The 23,707-nt window shown below is 43.2% G+C and overlaps 1 protein-coding gene across 6 annotated transcripts in view; it reads left to right on the top strand.

The window, feature by feature from the left end:
* The window catches only part of LOC110522882 (splicing factor, suppressor of white-apricot homolog), a 140,998-nt gene that overhangs the window by 36,152 nt on the left and 81,139 nt on the right, over positions 1–23,707 (top strand). For all 6 annotated transcript variants that reach the window (XR_005051704.1, XM_036977163.1, XM_036977162.1 and 3 more), the window contains exons 8-11: positions 6,099–6,429; positions 6,580–6,729; positions 6,836–6,929; positions 21,633–21,738. Coding sequence is in view for 5 of the 6 variants with exons in the window: in XM_036977163.1 (XP_036833058.1) it covers positions 6,099–6,429; positions 6,580–6,729; positions 6,836–6,929; positions 21,633–21,738 (681 nt within the window). In the remaining variant the exon portion in view is untranslated. The remainder of the gene's footprint in view (positions 1–6,098; positions 6,430–6,579; positions 6,730–6,835; positions 6,930–21,632; positions 21,739–23,707) is intronic.

The raw sequence follows: 23,707 nt of genomic DNA, 5'->3' as shown, positions 1-23,707 counted from the left end.
ACAGCTAGATGTAAATTATCCATGTCCTTGTTCAGCCACGACTCCAAGAAACACAGTGCAGTTCTTCAGGTCCCGCTGATAGGATAGTCTTGAACAGAGCTCTTCCAGTTTGTTCTCCAGTGATTGTAGAATGGAGGGTAGAGGCGGTTTATTCACTTGTCTACGTAGTTTCATCAGGGTGCCCGCGCTTTGGCCTCGCTTATGCCGCATCTTTCTTCTCCGAGTCTGGGTGACTAAGGCCTGGTCTGGGGTGAGCAGTATGTCCTGCACCGCCGACTCGTTGAACTAGAAATATTCATCCAAATCAAGGTTAGTGATTGCTGTTCTGATGGCCAGAAGCTACCTTCAGTCACAGGAAACAATGGCGGAAACATTATGGACAAAAAAAGTTACGACCAGCACAGAAAAACACACAAAATAGCACAACTGGTCAGGAGGCCATAAAACAGCAGCTTTCCAATCCAGTGCCATTCCTGTTGGGTGACATGCGTCCCAATCTGTCTTGACCTCAGAGGCCCGATGAGGCAATGCGGCCTAGTTTTAACAGTTCACAGACAAGCATCTCACAATACACTGTACTGTACAGCCATCCACAATGACTCACCAACACTCCTCTTCTGAAGCAGTTTGTCTGTCAGTTTCACCCACCCCACTTTAAACAATTGCTACCAGTGAACGTTTTCCCTGATCAACAAGCTGTTACCCTGCAGGTTATGAATCGTTATGCATTCAGTAAGTGGGCTTTTTTATTAATCAGCAGATGTTCGCAGGCCGACTTTCTGTTTTGCACACTTTTTCATTCCCACTTTTAGTTTTTCCCAAGAGAGCAACACAGAGATGGAATTAAAGTTATTCTAATCTATCGCTCCCTGTCTGGTTTGGATTGCAATCCCAGGTTCAGTGCTGTAAGCATCTCACCAGACACAAACTGTCCTGATGGGTATTGATTGGAGACTGTTCTTGAACCTCAACACTACTTGTGGCGCTGTGCTCAAGAGGCTGCCCATGAAAATGATTGATTACCATTTGGAGTGGCTGGGGAAGGAGCAGCACTTTGTCTGCTAAAGTATATGGTTTGGAGAGAAAATACTTTTGAGTCAGAAACACAAGGCTGTAAGGCTGAGGTGGTCGGATCCTGAGGAGCTCTCTTGGCTCTGTGTGGTGTTAAGGTTAGGGGTCAGAGAGAGGCCAGTGGAGGATGATGGATGGATGTGCTGTAACTGTGCTTTCAGAACAGCAGCTCTGTGGCTTAATTCTGCTGTCAAATAACACTCCAGCACCTACAGTTGAAGTCAAAGTTTACATACACTTAGGTTGGAGTCATTAAAACTCGTTTTTCAACCACTCCACAAATTTCTTGTTAACAAACTGTAGTTTTTGCAAGTTGGTTAGGACATCTACTTTATGAATGACACAAGTAATTTTTTAAACAATTGTTTACAGACAGATTATTTCACTTATTATTCACTGTATTACAATTCCAGTGGGTCAGAAGTTTACATACACTAAGTTGACTGTGACTTTTAAACAGCTCGGAAAATTCCAGAAAATGATGTCATGGCTTTAGAAGCTTCTGATAGGCTAATTTACATTATTTCAGTCAAATGGAGGTGTGCCTGTGGATGTATTCCAAGACCTACCTTCAAACTCACTGCCTCTTTACTTGACATCTTGGGAAAATCATAAGAAATCAGCCAATACCTCAGAAAATAAATTGTAGACCTCCACAAGTCTGGTTCATCCTTGAATGAATTTCCAAACGCCTGAAGGTTCCACGTTCATCTGTATAAACAATAGTATGCAAGTATAAACACCATGGGAACACGCTGTCGTCATACCGCTCAGGAAGGAGACGCGGTCTGTCTCCTAGAGATGAACGCACTTTGGTGCAAAAAGTGCAAATCAATCCCAGAACAACAGCAAAGGACCTTGTGAAGATGCTGGAGGAAACTTATACAAAAGTATCTGTATCCATAGTAAAACGTGTCCTATATCGACATAACCTGAAAGGCCGCTCAGCATTGCTCCAAAAATGCCATAAAAAAGCCAGACTACGGTTTGCAACTGCACATGGGAACAAAGATCGTACTTTTTGGAGAAATGTCCTCTGGTCTGATGAAACAAAAAAGGGCCATAATGTCTATTAAGACCATCGTTATGTTTGGAGGAAAAAGGGGAAGGCTTGCATGCCGAAGAACACCATCCCAACCATGAAGCACGGGGTGGCAGCATCACCTTGTGGGGGTGCTTTGCTGCTTGAGGGACTGGTGCACTTCACAAAATAGATGGCGTCATGAGGTAGGAAAATTATGTGGATATATTGAAGCAACATTTTCAAACATCAGTCAAGAAGTTAAAGCTTGGTCGCAAACGGGTCTTCCAAATGGACAATGACCACAAGCATACTTCCAAAGTTGTGGCAAAATGGCTTAAGGACAACAAAGTCAAGATATTGGAGTGGCCAACACAAAGCCCTGAACTCAATCCTATAAAAAAAAATGTGGGCAGAACTGAAAAAGTATGTGAAAGCAAGGAGGCCTACACACCTGACTCAGTTACATCAGCTCTGTCAGGAGGAATGGGCCAAAATTCACCCATCTTATTGTGGGAAGCTTGTGGAAGGCTACCCGAAACGTTTGACCCAAGTTAAACAATTTAAAGGCAATGCTACCAAATACTAATTGAGTGTATGTAAACTTCTGACCCACTGGGAATGTGATGAAATAAATACAAGCTTAAATAAATAATTTTCTCTATTATTATTCTGACATTTCACATTCTTAAAACAAAGTGGTGATCCTAACTGACCTAAGACAGGGAGTATTTACTAAGATTAAATGTCAGGAATTGTGAAAAACTGAGTTTAAATGTATTTGGCTAATGTGTATGTAAACTTCCGACTTCAACTGTAACTGAGCAGCATGGACATGGTCCTCTTCAGTCCTCTTTCTCTGTCGTTGTCTCTCTGTCTTTGTCTCTCTCTTTTCTTCCTTTCCTACGTTTTGCATTTTCATCTCATTCTTGTATATAACAATAGAAAAGATTAGCATCTGTCAATGAATCCTAACCATTGACTCGGCATCAAGAGGGATGGAGCAAATAAATATAAACCATGTGAATGATGGCTCTCCTATAGGTTCCCAGGCTTGTGCATATTGGATGGTTCTTCATAACAGTCGACCAGAGCGGTGACTAATGAGTTAATATCATCCAGTTTTCCCTTTGACAAGACAAGCCTCTCTTTCCGCCTCTCCATTGCTTCCTCTTCCTCCCTCCTTCCCACCATCCTTTCTCCTTCCCTTTTTCTGTCCCTCTCCATCCTGTACGCTCCATCAGGGAGGGAAACCACTGCCACAGTAGAAGATCCTGTTGAGTATATAATGCACAGATCAGCAGGCTCAGACACACAGCTGTATGCTGAACCGGAAGCCCTCATCCTCCCAACTCCCAAAATGTTGCTTTTAGTATTTAGTATTTATTAGGATCCCCATTAGCTGCTGCCAAAGCTTCCTGGGGTCCAAACAGGAATAAACCTATTACGTCACAACAACCTACATCATAAATAAAACAATACATCATACAAGATTGTATTCAATTATTATTAAAACAAAGACCATATAAAATGTACAATACTACAATGTGTGATTGTTTGTGTGTGTGCGTATGCGTCCATGTCTCCACAGTCCACATTGTGCCGTGAGGTGTTGTTTTATCGGTTTTAATCTGATTTTACTGCTCGCTTGAGGTACTTGATGTGGAAGAGTTCCATGTAGTCATGGCTCTATGAAGTACTGTGCGTTATTCAAGCTTGATGATGAGTTGGTTATTTGAATCAGCTGTGTAGTGCTAGGGCAAAAACCAAAACGTGTACCCAGGGGAAACCCAGCATTAAAGAACACCCTCTGTGGAAACTTTCCATCCACAATTTGGCACAGGGTGTAAAGCCATAACACATATTTTTTAGCAGTAAACTATGATCGATAATGTCAAGCTGCACTTTTTAGTCTAATGAAACAGCTCCCACAATCATCGTATTATCAATTTTCTTTCAGCCAAACATTCGTCAGTGCCGTACATGTTGAGTGCCCTTCCTTATAAGCATGCTGAAAGTTAGTTGTTCATTTGTTTACTGTGAAATATCACTGTTTCTGGTCAAACCCATTTTTTCTCCAAAAGTTTACAAAGGGTTGGTAACAGGCTGATTGGTTGGCTGTTTGAACCAGTAAAAAGTGCTTTGCTATTCTTGGGTAGCGGAATTACTTTTTTTTTCTCCAGGCCTGGGAGCGCCCACTTTTCTGTAGGCTTAGATTGAAGGGATATAGTCCGCTACCACCATCAGTCATTTTCCCTCCAAGTTGTCATTACCAGGTGGTTTGTCTTTGTTGATAGTCAACAATATTTTTTTCACCGTTATGCATGGATATGGTTCAGAGTTTGATAATCTTGCAAATGAAAAACTCATTAAAGTAGTCGGCAATATCAGAGGGTTTTGTGATGAATGAGCCATCTAATTTAATGAAGGATGGTGCTGAATTAGCTTTTTTGCCCAAAATTTGATTTAAGGTGATTTATTATTCTGATGGCTGCAGTATCAAACAGAATGTGAAAACTAAATTTAATACAGTTACAGTCGATCTTGTCATGGTTGTGATTCTGACGGTCAATAAATAAGTCTTAGTGACGGGACCATTTTAGATGAAGGTGCCATTTTGAGCGACCTCACACTGATCACCACACCCACAAATCATGACAAACACCCCTCTCTTACTGCTGCTGATAACTGATTTGAGTGCAAATTTGCCAGCTCAAGGTTGTCAGAACAAACCTGGCTAGAACCTCCTAGGATCAATTATTACACCTAAAAATAGCAAATTGTCATTGCAAACACAGTCAGGAACCCTTTGACTTGCACCAGGAACCCTTTGACTTGCACCAGGGAACCCTTTGACTTGCACCAGGCAACCCTTTGACTTGCACCAGGAACCCTTTGACTTGCACCAGGGAACCCTTTGACTTGCACCAGGGAACCCTTTGACTTGCACCAGGGAACCCTTTGACTTGCACCAGGGAACCCTTTGACTTGCACCAGGGAACCCTTTGACTTGCACCAGGGAACCCTTTGACTTGCACCAGGGAACCCTTTGACTTGCACCAGGGAACCCTTTGACTTGCACCAAGCAACCCTTTGACTTGCACCAGGGAACCCTTTGCACGGTGACGTACCACACCTTTATATTTCCCTGGCTCCCAATACTCCTTTCCCACGGATGTTAGTTTCTTCTCCGCACTGAGTCTGGATCTGAGTACCTCCCTGACTTCAATGATGGCTGTCTCAGACTGAAGTATGTAGCAAATGATAGATCAGCAGAATAATTAAGTTTGAGTCAGTCAACCTTTTACATAGCCTATTTTCTTGTTTCTTTCTTCCCCTTTGAAAATATAATCTGAACACTTATGAGTGAATCTGTCAGTTTTATTCATAACCTGTGTTGATCCCGGTCGGTATGCCAGTATGATTTCTTATTCCTGCTGTAAATGACTTTCTCTGAGCTGCTGATATGCTTGATTGAGTCTGAAATGGGAAGTGGGATTGTAATGATAGGCTTTGGAAATGAGTCTTTGCAAATAGATTTTGATATCTGCTTTTAAACGCATTATGATTTCCAACAAGCTGATCCTAATTATTCTTGTTGGGCCAGAAGAAAAGACTGTTCCCCTTGTTTCCCCATCCTCACCTGACAAAGTACATTTCATTAATTGGACAGCAATCAGGAATAGATTATTAAACATTTTCATTTCTATCAGCGTGGAGTTGAGCGAGCCGTCCTCTGTGAGCGAGGCTAAGATCCTATTAGAAATGAGGTCAGACCTAAATGTGTATATATATGTTACCCCGCTCAGCACTGCAGCACACCCACACACTCTAACACAATAAGCAGGCCTGTCCCATCCAGTGCTGACTTACACGTCTGCTTGTTAACAGGGGAGACACGCAATAACACATGCAATTGAAGTATTGGCATGAATTCCTTTTTGAGCCGTGAGCTATTTTGAGATGTTAAGTGATCATCACCTCTCTCTCTCTGACCTCTCCACAGCTGACATGGCAGCGATGTATTATGGATACTGCATGCTACCTGATGGGACCTACTGCCTGGCTCCGCCTCCCCCAGGGATAGATGCCAATGCTTACTACAGCTCCCTACCCTCTGGTAGCATGCTGGCCGCGCCCTCTTACTCTGGAGCCCCGCCCCCTCCAGGGACCACGCCCCCTCCACTTCCTGAGCCAACCACACGGTTCATCTACACGGCACCTCCGACTACATTTCCCATTATCCCACCGCCAACTACAGTTCCCAGCCAGGTCCCAGTCCGCCTCTCAACTCCTCCTGCTCCTGTTGTACCTGCTGCTGTCATACCAGAGACCAGGTGTGGACAGTTATTGGAGAGAAGTGGATATATTTTTTCTTGATCCTTATACTACCTATTTTTCCCCCACATAATGTGATGCATTGCAAGCAAGTTTCTTGCCTCTTTCTCTCTCTCTCCGTCTCTGCTTATCTTTCTCTCTTAAATCAGTTCGCGGCCCCCTGCTCAAGTTGCTGTGGCAGCGCCAGCCATCATTCCCCCTCCCCCTGACATCCAACCGGTTATTGACAAGCTGGCTGAGTACGTAGCCAGGAACGGTGTCAAGTTTGAGACCAGTGTCCGCGTCAAGAATGACCCGAGGTGAGCAGAAACGGACACTGCTCTTCTCCTCACTGAATAAAGGTGAACGGCTCACAATGCACTATTTGTTTAATATAATCGTTGTGTGTTTCTATCTTCAACACAGGTTTGACTTTCTGCAGTCCTGGAACCAGTACAACACCTATTATGAGTTCAAGAAGCATTACTTCATGAAGAAAGAGGGAATCAGCCTGCCTGAGGTATCATTGTCCCCCTTTGCTTCCCTTTTCCCTCTCTCTGATCAGTGTGCATTTAATACCATTTTGCTTGAATTAATTATATACCCTCTGGGGATGTGATGGATCTTAAGTCAATATTGCCTTTCATTCACTGAAATTCTCTCCAGGTTGCTTTTTAAAAGGCTCTAAAGCATTGGAAGGCCTTGGCTCTTAGGCTTTCATGCTTGAGATCAGAGATCATCAATTGTGTGTGCTGTCCAGATATCAAAAGGCCTGCCTGCCTGCTCTTGACTCGCTGTTTGAATGGTTTGTTTTGCATACCAGGTTCAAATCAAAGTTTATTTGTCACGTGTGCCGAATACAACAGGTGTAGTAGGTAGACCTTACAGTGAAATGCTTACTTACAGGCTCTAACCAATAGTGCAAAAAAGTATTAGGTGAACAATAGATAAGTAAAGAAATAAAAACAAACGTAAAAAGACAGTGAAAAACAGTAGCGAGGCTACATATAGACACCGGTTAGTCAGGCTGATTGAGGTAGTATGTAGATATGGTTAAAGTGACTATGCATATACGATGAACAGAGAGTAGCAGTAGAGTAAAGAGGGGCTGGCGGGTGCCTTTGGTGTGGTTTTCTCAATGAATGGCACCTGCCTGTTCATGTCCTTGATTTAGCCCCCGGGGCGCAGCTCTACCCTCTTCAACACCCCGTCTCTCTCTTTCTCTCACAATTTTTCTGTCTCTCTTATCTGATTTTGTGAGAGGACATTGATTTTTAAGTATAACAAACCTAACTCTGTGAATTAACCCTGGACCAAGCAAAGCATTTAACCATGCAGCCGTGCTTTGTTTTCTTGCTCAGTTCCCCGGTTTTATCACACAACAAATGGATGTCAGGTACTTCTCCGTTATTCAACAGAGATGTATTTTTTACCTTCCCCTGGGGGTGTCGGCCGACAGACTCTCACTGGTACTTTTCTAGTTCTCACTAATCTAGCCACGACCCATCACGTTAACAGTGCTGTGATACGTGTATAAAGTATTAAAAGCTAACATTTTACATGGCTCATCTCTTGGTAGACATGTATTCAATTGTGTGACATTTGAATGCCTTTATGAAGAGAATACTTTTCATTTGTGTTTGGTAATTATTGGAAAAGTGGTTGGCTGGTAATTCTTAATGGGCTCAGGTGGGAGGCAGACGTAAGTACTTTGTAAAGATATTCGAAAACAGAAGATATCAAGGGTGAGCAGTAACAGACAGAGAAACAATTTATTCATCCATTTGCTGGCTAAGTGCTTTAAGTGGTTTGTTTGTACCCCTGGTATGAACGATTGCTCGAGCTGATAACATTACAGTAAACAAATTAGCAAACTTTAAAGGCAGGGGAATGATATAAAAAATGTGACTCTGTGCCTTTCAAACTTTGATTTTAAACCACCCAGGCTTTTGGAATGATTGGTCTTCACCACCTGGTTAAATTAATTTGCTGATCCCAGCCCGTTCCCCGCACAGGATTGAACGTAGATGAAATTGCCTTAAAAGTGTCTCACTGCACAGGTTGTTAACCTGTGTCAGATTAAATCTTGGATGTTGAAGGTATTTACTCCTTGGTTCTCTGTGTACTCTGGGTGAGTTTGTGTAAAAACGGCTAGCTGGAGCTGGTCTGGTCGGTCAGTTGGATATGCCCACACCCATTACAGTGCTTTTGGAAAGTATTCAGATTCCTTGACTTTTTCAACATTTTGTTACATTCCATCCTTATTCTAAAATTGATTAAACAAAAAAAATCCTCATCCATCCTCATGAAACTACACACAATATCCGTAATGACAAAGCGAAAACAGTTTTTAATTTTTTTTTGCAAATTTATATTTGAAAAATAAGTCTGGGCTCTGGCTGGGCCACGCAAGGACATTCAGAGACTTGTCCCGAAGCCACTCCATTGTCCTTGCTGTGTGCTTAGGGTTGTTGTCCTGTTGGAGTGGTCAGAATGCCCTCACCCGCTATATACTTAAAATCAAATACAATTTTGTTGGTCACATTCACATATTTAGCAGATGTTATTGCGGGTGTAGCGAAATGCTGATTGGTTTGGTTCTGCCCACTATAGTGCTGTCTGGTTAGAACGTGATGTTGAGACCCATCACTACCCTGGATGGTCACCACCACACAGACACAGCTGTTACCATTTGAAATTTTTTTATATGATTGTGTGGTTATATTTGCTGGACGCACACACCTCAGAAAGGAACAGCATGTCAAAAGTCTGTCGGCAGCACAGCACTTTGCTTCTTCTCTAGATGGATGATGGCGCGCACTAACTAAAGGTTAGTGAAGGCAGGTGGTATCCTGCAGCACATACAACCGCCCTGATTGGTTGGATGAACAGAGGTGTGAACTGTACTCTCTCTTTCTAACTCACATTTATCTTCTCTGTACCCGCTGTGCTGCTCACATGAGACAAATACAGTGTGGAAAATAGAAGAACAGTGGATAGGATAGAGAGTGGAACAATGACAAAAGACTGAACGAAGCACAAAGAAACAGTGGTGAAAGGGAGACGATGGCAGGGGTGCTACAAGTTGAATTGGGGGAAATGCTATGTGAGTTCCCGCAGAGTAGTTCTGTCTCTGTCAGCAGCGTCTGTTTTTATTTGGCGACTGCGGCTGTGATTTCTCTTTCAGGGGAGCAGGGGATCTCTGCTCTCTGGCCTCAGTGGAGTTCTGCTCCCCTGGCTGACTCCCACCAGGCTGTCCCTGGCTCTGCTGCAAAATCTGGACAATTTGTTTAATTCATCCAGTGTCTCCAGCTCAATTAGGAGCCTTGTCAACAGAGATGAAATGATTCAGTCTGGCTGTGGCTGGCCTGGCTGCTTGGTTATATCCATGGCCACTTTGGCCCCGGTTATGTATTGTCTCTCTGCTTAAGGTACCTCTTTAAACCCTGCAGTGCACTTGAACTGTCTGATGTATCAGAGCTTAGAATGTACCTCAGGTATTCACACTCATCCTCGGTTTAGATTTATATAGATGAATATGGTTTCATCTCATCCAGGTAGTTTTTATATGCTTTGGTCTATGTTCATTGACCGTTTTATCATAAGCCACCATTTATTTTGATGATATGTTTCCACCAGAATCATCTCCTCTACGTTTTACGTTGTGCTCTATCTCCAATCACACCTGAGCACTGAAATTCCAGTGTGTATCATATGATGCATGAGCCCATCTCATTCCAAAGCAGACAGTTGATCTGTAACCATTCTCTAATGGATCTTTTGCAATGCTCTCTCTAAGCTGCGTGTGTGCGCTGGCTCGCAGCTCCCCGGGAATGCCCCACAGAAGAAATATATCCGCCCGCCCAGAGAAGCACGATATTGAAAGTTTCCCTTTTACTGTGGGAATTGTAATTGAATCAATGCAATATTAGCAACTTTCAATGCAACATAACAAACGAGATTGTGTTGTAAGCAGAACGCATCGGAGTAGGATTCTATTGCATTAACACGCATGACTCAGCCCATACTCTTTACATACCGGTGCGCCATAACCAGTCAGCTTCAGTAGGCCAACAGTAAATGTAAATAGACCATTGCCATATATGGATCTGTGCCATTCACTTTGAACTGGACTGTTTACAGCATGAGTGGTCGTGAGTAGATGCGCTTGTTTTGAGATGAAAGCAAGAGCTGTGTATGGGCTTGTTTTGAGATGAAAGCAAGAGCTGTGTATGGGCTTGTTTTGAGATCAAAGCAAGAACTGTGTGTAGCCACGTGTGCACATTTGTTCATATCCTTTACTAGTTATTGAGTTATTAGCCCAGTTAAACATAATTTGCAGTCAGCAATATGGGAGTGGTGCTTCCTACAAGAGCACAAAACATCTACATTTCTAGATATCTTTGAAAAGCGAGTCAGGTAAACAGATTTTGTTTTTGTCTTAAAGGGGCAGTGTTGTATTTTGATACCAGCTTGAATAAGCTGTGTGGGCAGAGGTTGGCGTATTTTTGTCTGATTCTCTGTAGTAATGGTATGGGAATAATAATGCATTTATTTTGTAAAGTGGTTTCATGCATCAAAAACAACATTTTCAGTCACCTTCTTGTCTGAATGACAAGTGGATAAACAGGTTAATGTTAAGCCCTGCGTGTTTTTTTTTTCAGAAGTCTCATGGAATGTAGGTCTAAATTGAACAACACACCTTGACTACTACTGTAGGCTGAATGATAGAACAGCTATTTCCATGTTAAAATGTTATGGGATGCATTTTCTCCATTGTTTTTGATGGTAGGCCACTGTTAGGCCTACATTATGATCAAATAGCCAAAGTAGCCTACTTGACCACTGTCTGAAACTGTAACTTAAAGCGGGTACAGCCTCAGTGTTCACAGTAAACACATGCTGGAAGTTGCACTGAATTTTTACAACCTTGAAGTTTGTGATCATCAGACCTTTAATAAATTGCAGGGAACATTGCTAATATGCCACACTGAATTAAAGCGCCTATGTGTTCCTCTCCTACCGAATCAGACAGTGTATTAACAACCAACCCCAGGTGCCATTATGACACATTTATAAAAAAAATTAAAAAACTGGTAGGCCAGTTGAGAACAAGTTCTCATTTACAACTGTGATCTGGCCAAGATAAAGCAAAGCAGTGCGACAACAACAACAACAACAACAACTCAGAGTTACACATAAACAAACGTACAGTCAATAACACAAAAGAAAAATCGAAAGATTTATGTACAGTGTGTGCAAATGTAGAATAGTAGGGTGGTAGGCAATAAATAGGCCCTAGAGGCGCAAATAATTACGGTTAACATTAATACTGGAGTGAAGGATGTGCATTTGATGATGTGCAAGTAGAGATACTGGGGTGCAAAAGAGCGAGAGCGTAATTAATAATATGGGGATGAGGTAGTCGGGTGTGGGGTTTATTTACAGATTGGCTGTGTACAGGTACAGTGATCGGTAAGCTGCTCTGACAGCTGATGCTTAAAGTTAGAGAGGGCGATATAAGACCTCAGCTTCAGAGATGTTTGCAATTTGTTCCAGTCATTGGCAGCAGAGAACTGGAAAGAAAGGCGGCCCAAGGAAGTGTTGGCTTTGGGGATGAACAGTACAATATCCCTGCTGGAGCGCGTGCTACAGGTGGGTGTTGCTATAGTGACCAGTGAGCTGAGATAAGGCGGGGCTTTACCTAGCAAAGAATTCTAGATGACCTGGAGCAGTTTCCCAAGAAAGCTAAGGTAACTGAGCTAAATGACTATTGCCCCGTAGCACTCACTTCCGTCATCATGAAGTGCTTTGAGAGACTAGTCAAGGATCATATCACCTCCACCCTACCTGACACCCTAGACCCACTCCAATTTGCTTACCGCCCCAATAGGTCCACAGACGACGCAATCATACTACACACTGCCCTAACCCATCTGGACAAGAGTAATACCTATGTAAGAATGCTGTTCATTGACTACAGCTCAGCATTTTACACCATAGTACCCTCCAAACTCGTCATTAAGCTCAAGACCATGGGTCTCGACCCCGCCCTGTGCAACTGGGTCCTGGACTTTCTTACGGGCTGCCCCCAGTTGGTGAGGGTAGGAAACAACATGTCCACCACGCTGATCCTCAACACTGGGGCCTCACAAGGGTGCGTTCTCAGCCCTCTACTGTACTCCCTGTTCACTCATGACTGTGTGGCCGTGCACGCCTCCAACTCAATCATCACGTTTGCAGACAAGACTTCAGTGGTAGGCTTGATTACCAACAACAACGAGACGGCCTACAGGGAGGAGGTGAGGGCACTCGGAGTGTGGTGTCAGGAAAATAACCTCACACTCAACGTCAACAAAACAAAAGAGATGATCGTTAACTTCAGGAAACAGCAGAGGGAGCACCCCCCTATCCACATCGACAGGACAGTAGTGGAGAAGGTGGAAAGTTTTAAGTTCCTCGACGTACACATCACGGACAAACTGAAATGGTCCACCCACACAGACAGTGTGGTGACGAAGGCGCAACAGTGCCTCTTCAACCTCAGGAGGCTGAAGAAATGTGGCTTGTCGCCTAAAACACTCTCAAACTTCTACAGATGCACTATCGAGAGCATCCTGTCGGGCTGTATCACCGCCTGGTACGGCAACTGCTCGGCCCACAACCGTAAGCCTCTCCAGAGGGTAGTGAGGTCTGCACAACGCATCACCGGGGGCAAACTACCTGCCCTCCAGCACACCTACACCGCCCGGTGTCACAGGAAGGCTAAAAAGATCATCAAGGACAACAACCACCCGAGCCACTGCCTGTTCACCCCGCTATCATCCAGAGGTCAGGCGAGGTCAGTACAGGTGCATCAAAGCTGGGACCGAGAGACTGAAAAACAGCTTCTATCTCAAGGCCATCAGACTGTTAAACAGCCATCACTAACATTGAGTGGCTGCTGCCAAAATACTGACTCATCTCTAGCCACTTTAATAATAAAAAACTGGATGTAATAAATGTATTATTAGTCACTTAAACAATGCCACTTTATATGATGTTTACATACCATATATTACTCATCTCATATGTATATACTGTATTCTATACCATCTACTGCATCTTGCCTATGCCGTTCGACCATCGCTCATCTATATATTTATATGAACATATTCTTATTAATTCCTTTACACTTGTGGATATAAAGTAGTTGTTGTGAAATTGTTAGGTTACTTGTTAGTAACTGCACGGTCGGATCTAGAAGCACAAGCATTTCGCTACACTCACATTAACATCTGCTAATCATGTGTATGTGACCAATAAAAATTGATTTGATTTTGTAGTATATGGGGCTTTGGTGACAAAACGGATGGCATTGTGATAGACTCCATCCAGTTTGCTGAGTAGTGTTAGGGGCTGTTTTCTAAATGACATTGCCAAAGTCAAGGATCGGTAGGATAGTCAGTTTTACGAGGGTATCTTTGACGGCATGAGTGAAGGAGGCTTTGTTGCGAAATAGAAAGCCGATTTCTAGATGTCATTTTGAATTGGAGATGCTTAATGTGAGTTTGGAACGAGAGTTTACAGTCTAACCAGACACCTAGGTATTTGTATTTGTACACATCTTTTACCCCAGGCTTTTATCCTAGGCTTTTAATGTGTCTCTCTGAGCCAGAGGTTGGAAAGGCAGTGTGAGTTCAGGGAGAGGGCACTGGAAGATGTAGGTGGAGAGGAAACAGACCTGTTCTCATTCACTGTCAATGATTAGGCCTAAGTAACTCAGTCATCACCTCCTAAGGGTAACTTGGCAGCGTATTCACACTCAGGGAGTTGGTGTCCCATTGTCACTCAACAGTTCTGCATTCTGCTGCCCCTGAGTATGAAATTAACATGAAGTATGAAATATGGATGAATGTTCGCATTGTGCTGGTATTGGACTGACAATGCCTGTGTGCCTTATCTACAGTATAGTCCAGTAGCATCATCTCACACTCCCCTAACCTTGTATAACCCAACTGCTACCATTTTGATGCAGCCTTGTGGTTCAGCAGGTGTTGAATAGCTGAACACCTGTGTCACATTCCTGTAAAGCTCTCCGGTCAACATTACTGTTCAACCGCTAGTTGTGCACAGGGAACTCATTTGCAGTGTTGTATCCCCCCCCCCCATCATGGTTGCCAGTTCACTGAGCATGATGGCTCACATTTATTGGTTTTCCTCGTTGGGTCTCGGCAGTGCTACCATCAGAGACATTGTGTGCAAAAAAATTTTTTTTTGCAGGTGCTGTCTTACATGCACCGGTTTGGGAGTTGCAGAGGCTGGCTGTGATTTTCCGTTGTCGTGTCGTGTTTCCTTTAGGTTTGAGAAAGTGAAAGGTCATTCGAGATCAAGTGATTCGTTTGACGTAGTTTTAACTCAACATATTTAATGTTACCAGAGTCTGCTACCAGAGTCAGAAGGCCTCAGTGGAGCAGTGGTCAAATGTAGGCTTGAAGTTTTTCACCCACTTTGGGGAACCATTTGTCATCTGCCAAATAGAATCCACTAACTTGTCTCTCCGGGGAGAGAGAAATTTGTAGTATGGAGTCCGTACTCTGTCACAAAGCAGGCTGCACCCACAGGCAAACCAAGCGGCCGACTAACTAGCTTATCCATAAACTATGAGGTCTACTGGGGATTTGGGGAACAGCTATATGGGATGCAGCCTCTCTCATTTGTATTATTAATCTGGTTTTCATATTTATTGTGAAATCAATCAAGGGAGGCATCAGCCAGTGATTGGGCTTGTTGTGGCCCTGCCTCTGGTTTGTCAGATTGGTCTTGACAGCACCAGCCACCAGTTCCACTACTATATGAATTAGTTTTGTTCTGTGACCTCGTTTAGCTGGGATGATGATTGTCTGTAGCCAAGCCTTAGTTTTGTGTGGCGGTTTCTCCCATCAATTTAATGGTTGTGTGTTTTCTTCTCATTGTTGATCCTCGCTCCTCGGTGGTGTAATCACTCCGCCTGCTGCCATGTCGGCACTAAGCTATAATCATCAATATTGTTTTTCTGTTCCTTGTGCTGATGGTCGAGATAGCTGCCAAACCTCTGCTGGGTTGAAGCAGCAGCTATCTCAGTGTTTTACTAAAATGATGGGCTTTTGACTGGAGCTTAATGAAAAGTGGGAAGCATCTGTGGGCCTCCAGACTTCTTCAATCTCATGAGGAAAGTCAGAGCATGCTCATAATTGGCTCACATTCAGACAGATCTCCTATTATTTATGAAAAAGTTGCAGAGGATTGTTCTACAACATGATCCAGGTATAAGTGACTCATAAAATGAATATAATGTTATTATAGCTTGAATTAAAGCAAGGGGAACTACAAGAATGTTCTAAATGCACCCTGTCCTGCATCCGAGTTTCTGGATACTACACAATTACATACTGCACATTACCCTGCTTGTAAGGTGCATGAAAAAGGTTTTCTCCTCTCAGTACTAATTATGAATATAGAATATGTTCATTCTAACAGTTGGCTGTAGCAGCTTGTGTCTGAATATAATGCTAAATCCACAGCTCTGCTCCGTTCTCCCTAGCCTGAGCGCCCAAGTGTTTGGCAGATGCTGCCAATCTGTAACGTGCTCTTTTGACTTTGTGAATGAAAGCTCCCATTTTAGACTATTCATTTTTTTTTAAATGACCTTAGGTGTGATTGCTACATTTGCTTTCAGTCCAAACAGATTGAAGAAAGAGAGACGGTGAAAAAAAAAAGATTAAACATCCCCCCCAGTTTTCTAAGTTGTTTGTGTTTTGCTGACAATTTCACCAATGAATCAGAAGGAAACGCGTGCAAATACACACTCATGCGCGCGCGCACGCACACACCTAAACTTACACAAACGCACACACTTACACGTTCTGCAAATTAGATCAATATCCATAGTTTGATGACTGATTGGGTACAGGGTTCCCAATGATCACTGGAATCTTAACAATTTTGAGGCAGTTAAGATACAGCAGCAAAGACCTGATAATGGAACCAGAGGTGGATGCAGGCAGCAGGGAGTTTTTGGGGAGAGAGCAGAGAGAGAGAGCGACGTAGTTCTGTTGTAGTGTATCTCTCCAGGGACAGCTTGGCTTCTGGGGCTTCAGCTGGTTCTTGCTGAATAAGATTAGCCTTATTGTAGCTTGTAGCTCTCCCTCAAAGACTTGTTCTACACAGTGAAACCCACTTTAGATGGGAAAATGTTCAACGCTCTTTCTCCCACTTTTATTGCAGTGTTCTGTAGAGTTTTTTTTTGTGGTTGTGCGTCACTACTGGCTTGATGAGCAGATAGAATACATGATCAACTACTGCTGTGTGTGTGTGAGCTTCACTTTAAAGCTAGGGCTAACCTAAGGCTGTTAAAAACAATCCACACACACAAACAAACACATACTGAACAAACACACTCACACACTCTTTCTCATACACACACACACACACACACACCTTTTTCATGATGCACCACTGGTGTCTGCAGTTTAGGGCCTTGTTTACAGGCTACTCATGATGCGTCATCCTTAGTTAGCTTTGGCTGTCGCAGTCCCTCCCCTCCTGTCTCCACCAGCTGCTGGGGCTGCAGGCCTGGCTTTGGTGCCTTCTTGCTGGGTTGCCGATGTCCACTCTCTGGCAGTGGTGTCCCACCCCAAGGGCCAACCACATTGCATGGCTGCCTCTGTCCCTGCCTGTCCCCCCTCTAGCTCCAGCCTCCATCAAAGGACCCAAGTGACACAGTGGTGGGGAGAGTAGTGGGAACCTGATACATCAATATTTCACAGATATTTCCCCCACTACTGCTTTGCCAAATTCAAGGGAAATGTCCTTTCAAGCTGCTTCTCCGAATAGACATTTTCAGTAGATACAATAGTGCCTGACTTGCTTTGTTTTACCCTCTTCCAGACTCTATCCTTCTCCCTCCTCTCCTCCACTCTACACTTCTACTGCATCCTTTCATACTGTAAAGTATCTGATCCACAGGAGTGAGTACTATGCCCACTCCTTCTCTCCCTTCCCCCTCCCTTCCTCTCTCTCTCCCCTCCAGTGACGGAGGACAATTCATTACCTTCCTTAAGCCATTCGTTCTCCCGCCTGACTTTAAAGCAAGGTTAGTCTCGTGGCAGAAACCATTGTTCTTGATTTGTGCCTGCATTTGTGTGGCTCTGCTCTGCCGGTACGTGAGAGAGCCTTTGAAGGGCCAAAACGAGGGGGAACACCTACGCGTCCCTGAACACAAGTGGTTCAGTTAATTCTCTCTCCTTTCTTTAGCTTTCCTTTCCTTTTCCTATTCTTTTCTCTTTCCTTTTTTTTTGTGTCCCAGTTCCTTAGGTGAGGTAGTAGCACCACCACTCTTAGACACTGTGTGATGACATAAGATGTTTGACGCATTCAGATCCCGTATCTCTTTTTTTTCTCACCTCAGGCCCCTGTTAATGAGGTATGGTAAGTCAGTACTGACTTACATGGACAATTGGGAACTTGGAAATTTCTTCTGACTTCAGTGTATTCAACATAACTGGGAACTCTGAAAAAAATCATCTCAGACTGGGGAAAAATAGTTTTGAACCGTCATCCAAATCGGAATTCCAAGTCAGAAACTCTGGTAACTTTCTAGAAATGACTTGAACATCACAAACGTCATGATTTGATCTCATTTTTTTCCTGAGTACCCAGTTGTCCTGAAAGCGCCAGAAGTCCATCAGGACTTGTCAGACAGTGACGTTAAACGCCCACACCAGTAGAAATCCCCTTTTTTGAGCGGAGAGACGATGGCCAAAGCCTACCCATGATGTTCCACAATGATGTAACTCAATAAATCATCGTTTTCAGTAAAAGTATGAAATATTTTGGCTTGAAGTACCAAATCAGAATGTGTGACTTTGGATGTTTCTGTTTCTGTGAGTCTTGCATGTCTTTTCCTACGAGATGACGTGCAAATTCTTTTCAGCCTATCTTTTATTTCAGGGCTGGGTCTTATTTAAATGTTAACACCCACTATCATGGCAATGGTTATTAATCAGAAACACTTGCTGCAAAGTTCTTCCAGGTAGTTGAGGCCTAGGCTGTCAGCTACAAGGGCAGCCTTGTCAGACCTATTGCCCACCAATCATGACATCATGCATAAAATATGAAGTAGGATTATGAGTGTCTAGTCTATCCTCATGTAAGGAGATATAAATATAGATATATTAAATCAACAACAAAAAAATAAAATCAAAAAAATCAACAAAAAAAATAAATGTGGGAGAAAATAGCCTACATATTGTCTCTTAACGGCTAGCCTGAAGTCCAGACTCTTCCTTTCATATACCTACTAGCAAGCTAGTGATGACTATTCGCTAACATACAACATGTTCTCCGATCTGGTGCTCATGCTAGTCCCTTTCCTCCTCGGTCTCTGTATTGTTGTCTCTACCTTCCTGCCCCTTGTTCTGTTGTCTGTGCCCAATGTTTGTGCCATGTTGTTGCTGCCTTGCTATGTTGTCTTAGGTCTCTCTTTATGTAGTGTTGGATTGTCTCTCTTGTCGTGATGTATATTTATATTTGTAAATTATTTTTAATCCCAGCTCTCGTCCCGTCAGGAGTCCTTTTGCCATTTGGTAGGCCGTCATTGTAAATAAGAATTTGTTCTAAACTGACTTGCCGAGTTAAATAAAGGTTCAATTAAAAAATATAGTGAGCTGGCATGGTAAGATTTAGGGACTGTATTCTGAGGAGGAGACATGAAGCATGTGTTCTCCCCACTTTGACTGGGCCATGTCGAACTGGCTGTCCATTGGTCCCTCCACCACTGTATGTTGCTGTGATTAAACCCCTCCATCAGTGTCCCGTAGTAAACAGTGCACAGAGCGGACAGAGCATTCCAATGAGAACCTGGCCGACAGAGAGTGGGGGAGAGGAGTGATCGGCCCTACGTAGTGTGAAATGGCTTTCCCTTACCGTTCAGCCTGCAACCAACCCTCACTGCCTCACTTGCATCTATTTTTGACTGTCAACTTTTAAACCCAATCCCAAACAAACAAATAGCATGCTGACATCACTTAGCCTTAGCGCAAAGCGTCATAAGTACAAAGCGTCTTAAAAGTACAATGCAGAAACAGACATAAATGGATTTCGATGAAATATAAAAAGCACCACCCTTGTAAGTTCTAAATCATTTTCACTTCACTAATTGATGAGGTCTAAAACGGTACAGTATTGTATCTGGCATATTCTAATTTTTAATTCTTAGGACAACCCCGAGCACTTTGTTCTTAAGATAACTCTCCATCTCAATTCAAAGGGCTTCATTGGCATGGGGAACATGTTTTCATTGCCAAAGCATTGGAATAGACAATAAACAAAAGTGAAATAAACAATTTGAAATACTCTAACAGTAAAGTTTTAAAAGAAAATTTAGACATTTCAAATACTATATTATTGACTATGTTTAGTGATGAAACAATGTGCAAATAGTTGAAATATGAAATGGAAAATAAACAGATACATATAGGTTTTTATTCAGAATGATGTTTGTTCTTCACTGGTTGCCCTTTTCTTGTGACAACAGGTCAACACATCTTGTTGCTGTGGTGGCACAATGTGGTATTTCACCTAATAGATATGGGAGTTTGTTTTCAAATTCTTTGTGGATCTCAATAGAAAGGCTATGCTCACTGAGTCTGTACATAATCAAAGCTTTCCTTAATTTTGGATCAGTCACAGTGTTCAGGTATTCTGCTACGGTGTACTCTGTTTAGGGCCAACTAGCATTACAGTTGGTGCACTTCCTTTTATTATTCTTTCCAATGTGTCAAGTTAAATATCTTTTTGTTTTCTCATGATTTGGTTGGGTCAGATTTGTATGCTGTCCTGGAGCTTTGTGGGGTTTGTTTGTCAACAGAGTCCCTGTAACAGCTGGCTGAGATTCATCTCTCCTGCAGGTGTGGGCTTTGTTATGGAAGGTTTGATAATCACTTATTTTTAGGTGGCTGTAGATGTTAATTGTTATTTTCTAGATTTTGATAATTAGCGGGAATCATCCTAATTCTGCTCTGCATGCATTATTTTGTGTTTTACGTTGTACACAGATTGTTTTGGCCTTTCTAGGGAGTTTTTCCTAGCCACCGTGCTTCTACACCTGCATTGCTTGCTGTTTGGGGTTTTAGGCTCGGTTTCTGTACAGCACTTTGAGATATCAGCTGATGTACGAAGGGCTATATAAATTAGTTTGATTTGATTTTTGCCGAATTCTGCATGCAGTCTCAATTTGGTGTTTGCCCCATTTTGTGAAGTCTTGGTATTGAGCCGACCCCAGACCTCACAACCATAGAGGACTATAACTGATTTGAAGTATTTTCAGCCAGATCCGAATTTGGATGCCAAATTGTATTTTCTTTTTGATGGCTTATAAGGCCCTTCTTGCCTTGTTTCTCAGATCGTTCATAGCTTTGTGGAAGTTAACTCTGGTGCTGATTTAGGGATGCACCATATATCGGTGAACATGTCGGAATCGGCCGATATTAGCTAAAAATGCCAATATCGGTATTGGCCCGATGTCTAGTTTAACGCCGATGTTGAAGCCTGATGTCAAAGCTGCTGTGCATACCTATATAAAGTAAGTACATTACGTACTGACACCATGAAAAATGTTGCGCTACACGTGCAACACAGCATTCCTAACCTAGCCCACAATGTCTGCTGTGTGGATCTAGCAGTCATTTGAAAGAGTAAGAACATTTCAGCGAGACATCCATTAAAGCCAACATAATGGAATTCATTCCCCTTGACAATCAACCGTTCTCTGTCGTGGGTGATGTTGGCTTTGGCCGACTGATCGAGCACCGGTACACACTACCAAGTGTGCTATTTTTCGGATGTTGCCCAACCAGAGTTACATAGTAATAGCGTCACTGCTATTAGCTTCACAACATACATACTATGGAGCGCCGTTTGGGTCTTTGCGTGTTAATAAAGATACAGTAGCACTGTCAAAGCTGTACAAAAAAAGTCTGCAAACACCGGCCACGAACGATGTGTTTACAATACCGCGTTGGTAATAAAGCATAATTTGTACGACAGCAACTTCTGGGGTAGCTAGCTTTAGCTTCGTACCTAGCTAGCACCAATACAACCAGCCTGAAAACAATGGCCAGTAGACACTGCAGTCATTTTCATTATTCTTATTCTCTCTTTATTCTCCTCTCTTTCTCTCTCTCTCCGTTCCTCCATCCTGTAGTGTGGCTCTCCGTCAGACAGTGTGGGCCCAGGAGAGGGGGAGACTGATGGCGGCAGCGTGGGTAACTGTCCCTCTGACAAATTGATGGAGGGCAAGCTAATAAAAGGTAAGGTGTGATGAAGACGTGGACACAGATGCACAAGTGCGCATACACGCACCTGCAACACACACACATACAGTGGGGAGAACAAGTATTTGACACACTGCTGATTTTGCAGGTTTTCCTACTTACAAAGTATGTAGAGGTCTGTAATTTTTATCATAGGTACACTTCAACTGTGAGAGACAGAAAATCACATTGTATGATTTTTAAGTAATTAATTTGCATTTTTTTTGCATGACATAAGTATTTAATCACATACCAACCAGTAAGAATTCTGGCTCTCACAGACATTTTTCTTTAAGAAGCCCTCCTGTTCTCCACTCATTACCTGTATTAACTGCACCTGTTTGAACTCGTTACCTGTATAAAAGACACCTGCCCACACACTCAATCAAACAGATTCCAACCTCTCCACAATGGCCAAGATCAGAGAGCTGTGTAAGGACAACAGGGATAAAATTGTAGACCTGCACAATGCTGGGATGGGCTACAGGACAATAGGCAAGCAGCTTGGTGAGAAGGCAACAACTGTTGGCGCAATTATTAGAAAATGAAAGAAGTTCAAGATGATGGTCAATCACCCTGGGGCTCCATGCAAGATCTCACCTCGTGGGGCATCAGTGATCATGAGGAAGGTGAGTGATCAGCCCAGAGCTACACGGCAGGACCTGGTCAATGACCTGAAGAGAGCTGGGACCACAATCTCAAAGAAAACCATTAGTAACACACTACGCCGTCATGGATTAAAATCCTGCAGCGCAGGCAAGGTCCCATTGCTCAAGCCAGCGCATGTCCAGGCCCGTCTGAAGTTTGCCAATGACCATCTGGATGATCCAGAAGAGGAATGGGAGAAGGTCATGTGGTCTGATGAGACAAAAATAGAGCTTTTTGGTCTAAACTCCACTCGCCGTGTTTGGAGGAAGAAGAAGGATGAGTACAACCCCAAGAACGCCATCCCAACCGTGAAGCATGGTGGTGGAAACATCATTGTTTGGGGATGCAAAGGGGACAGGACGACTGCACCGTATTGAGGGGAGTTTGGATGGGGCCATGTATCGCGAGATCTTGGCCAACAACCTCCTTCCCTCAGTAAGAGCATTGAAGATGGGTCGTGGCTGGGTCTTCCAGCATGACAACAACCCGAAACTCACAGCCAGGGCAACTAAGGAGTGGCTCTGTAAGAAGCATCTCAAGGTCCTGGAGTGGCCTAGCCAGTCTCCAGACCTGAACCCAATAGAAAATATTTGGAGGGAGCTGAAAGTCGATATTGCCCAGCGACAGCCCCGAAACCTGAAGGATCTGGAGAAGGTCTGTATGGAGGAGTGGGCCAAAATCCCTGCTACAGTGTGTGCAAACCTGATCAAGAACTACAGGAAACGTATGATCTCTGTAATTGCAAACAAAGGTTTCTGTACCAAATATTAATTTCTGCTTTTCTGATGTATCAAATACTTATGTCATGCAATAAAATGCAAATTAATTACTTAAAAATCATACAATGTGATTTTCTGTATTTTTGTTTTAGATTCCATCTCTCACAGTTGAAGTGAACCTATGCTAAAAATTACAGACCTCTACATGCTTTGTAAGTAGGAAATCCTGCAAAATCGGCAGTGTATCTGCAATGCTTATACACACACACAGGCAACATACACATGGAGGTACAGTTTGTGTCTGCTCATGGGGGTGGCAAGCGTGCATGTGAGGTTGGCTGGTTGGTTGGTTGTGTGTGTGTGTGTGTGGCTTAATTTGGAGCTATCAGCTAGTAAATGGCAGTTATGATTAAGTGGCTACAGGCTGTTCATAAAGTATTCTGGCTGTCTGAGGCTCATGTCTGGCCCATGGTAAGGACATTAAACCCCCAGCTGGAGATACTCACTCTGTCTGCCTGGGGAAGGTTAATGGTATATGGTAAAAGGAGTGACTGTTACCGCAAACACATTTTCATCTCAAACGACAGCTCGCTTTAATC

This window comes from Oncorhynchus mykiss, chromosome 5, assembly GCF_013265735.2.
Source record: "Oncorhynchus mykiss isolate Arlee chromosome 5, USDA_OmykA_1.1, whole genome shotgun sequence".
Taxonomy (NCBI): Eukaryota; Metazoa; Chordata; class Actinopteri; order Salmoniformes; family Salmonidae; genus Oncorhynchus; species Oncorhynchus mykiss.
Note: the sequence above shows the minus strand (reverse complement) of the source record. Positions and strands in the feature narration are given on the sequence as shown.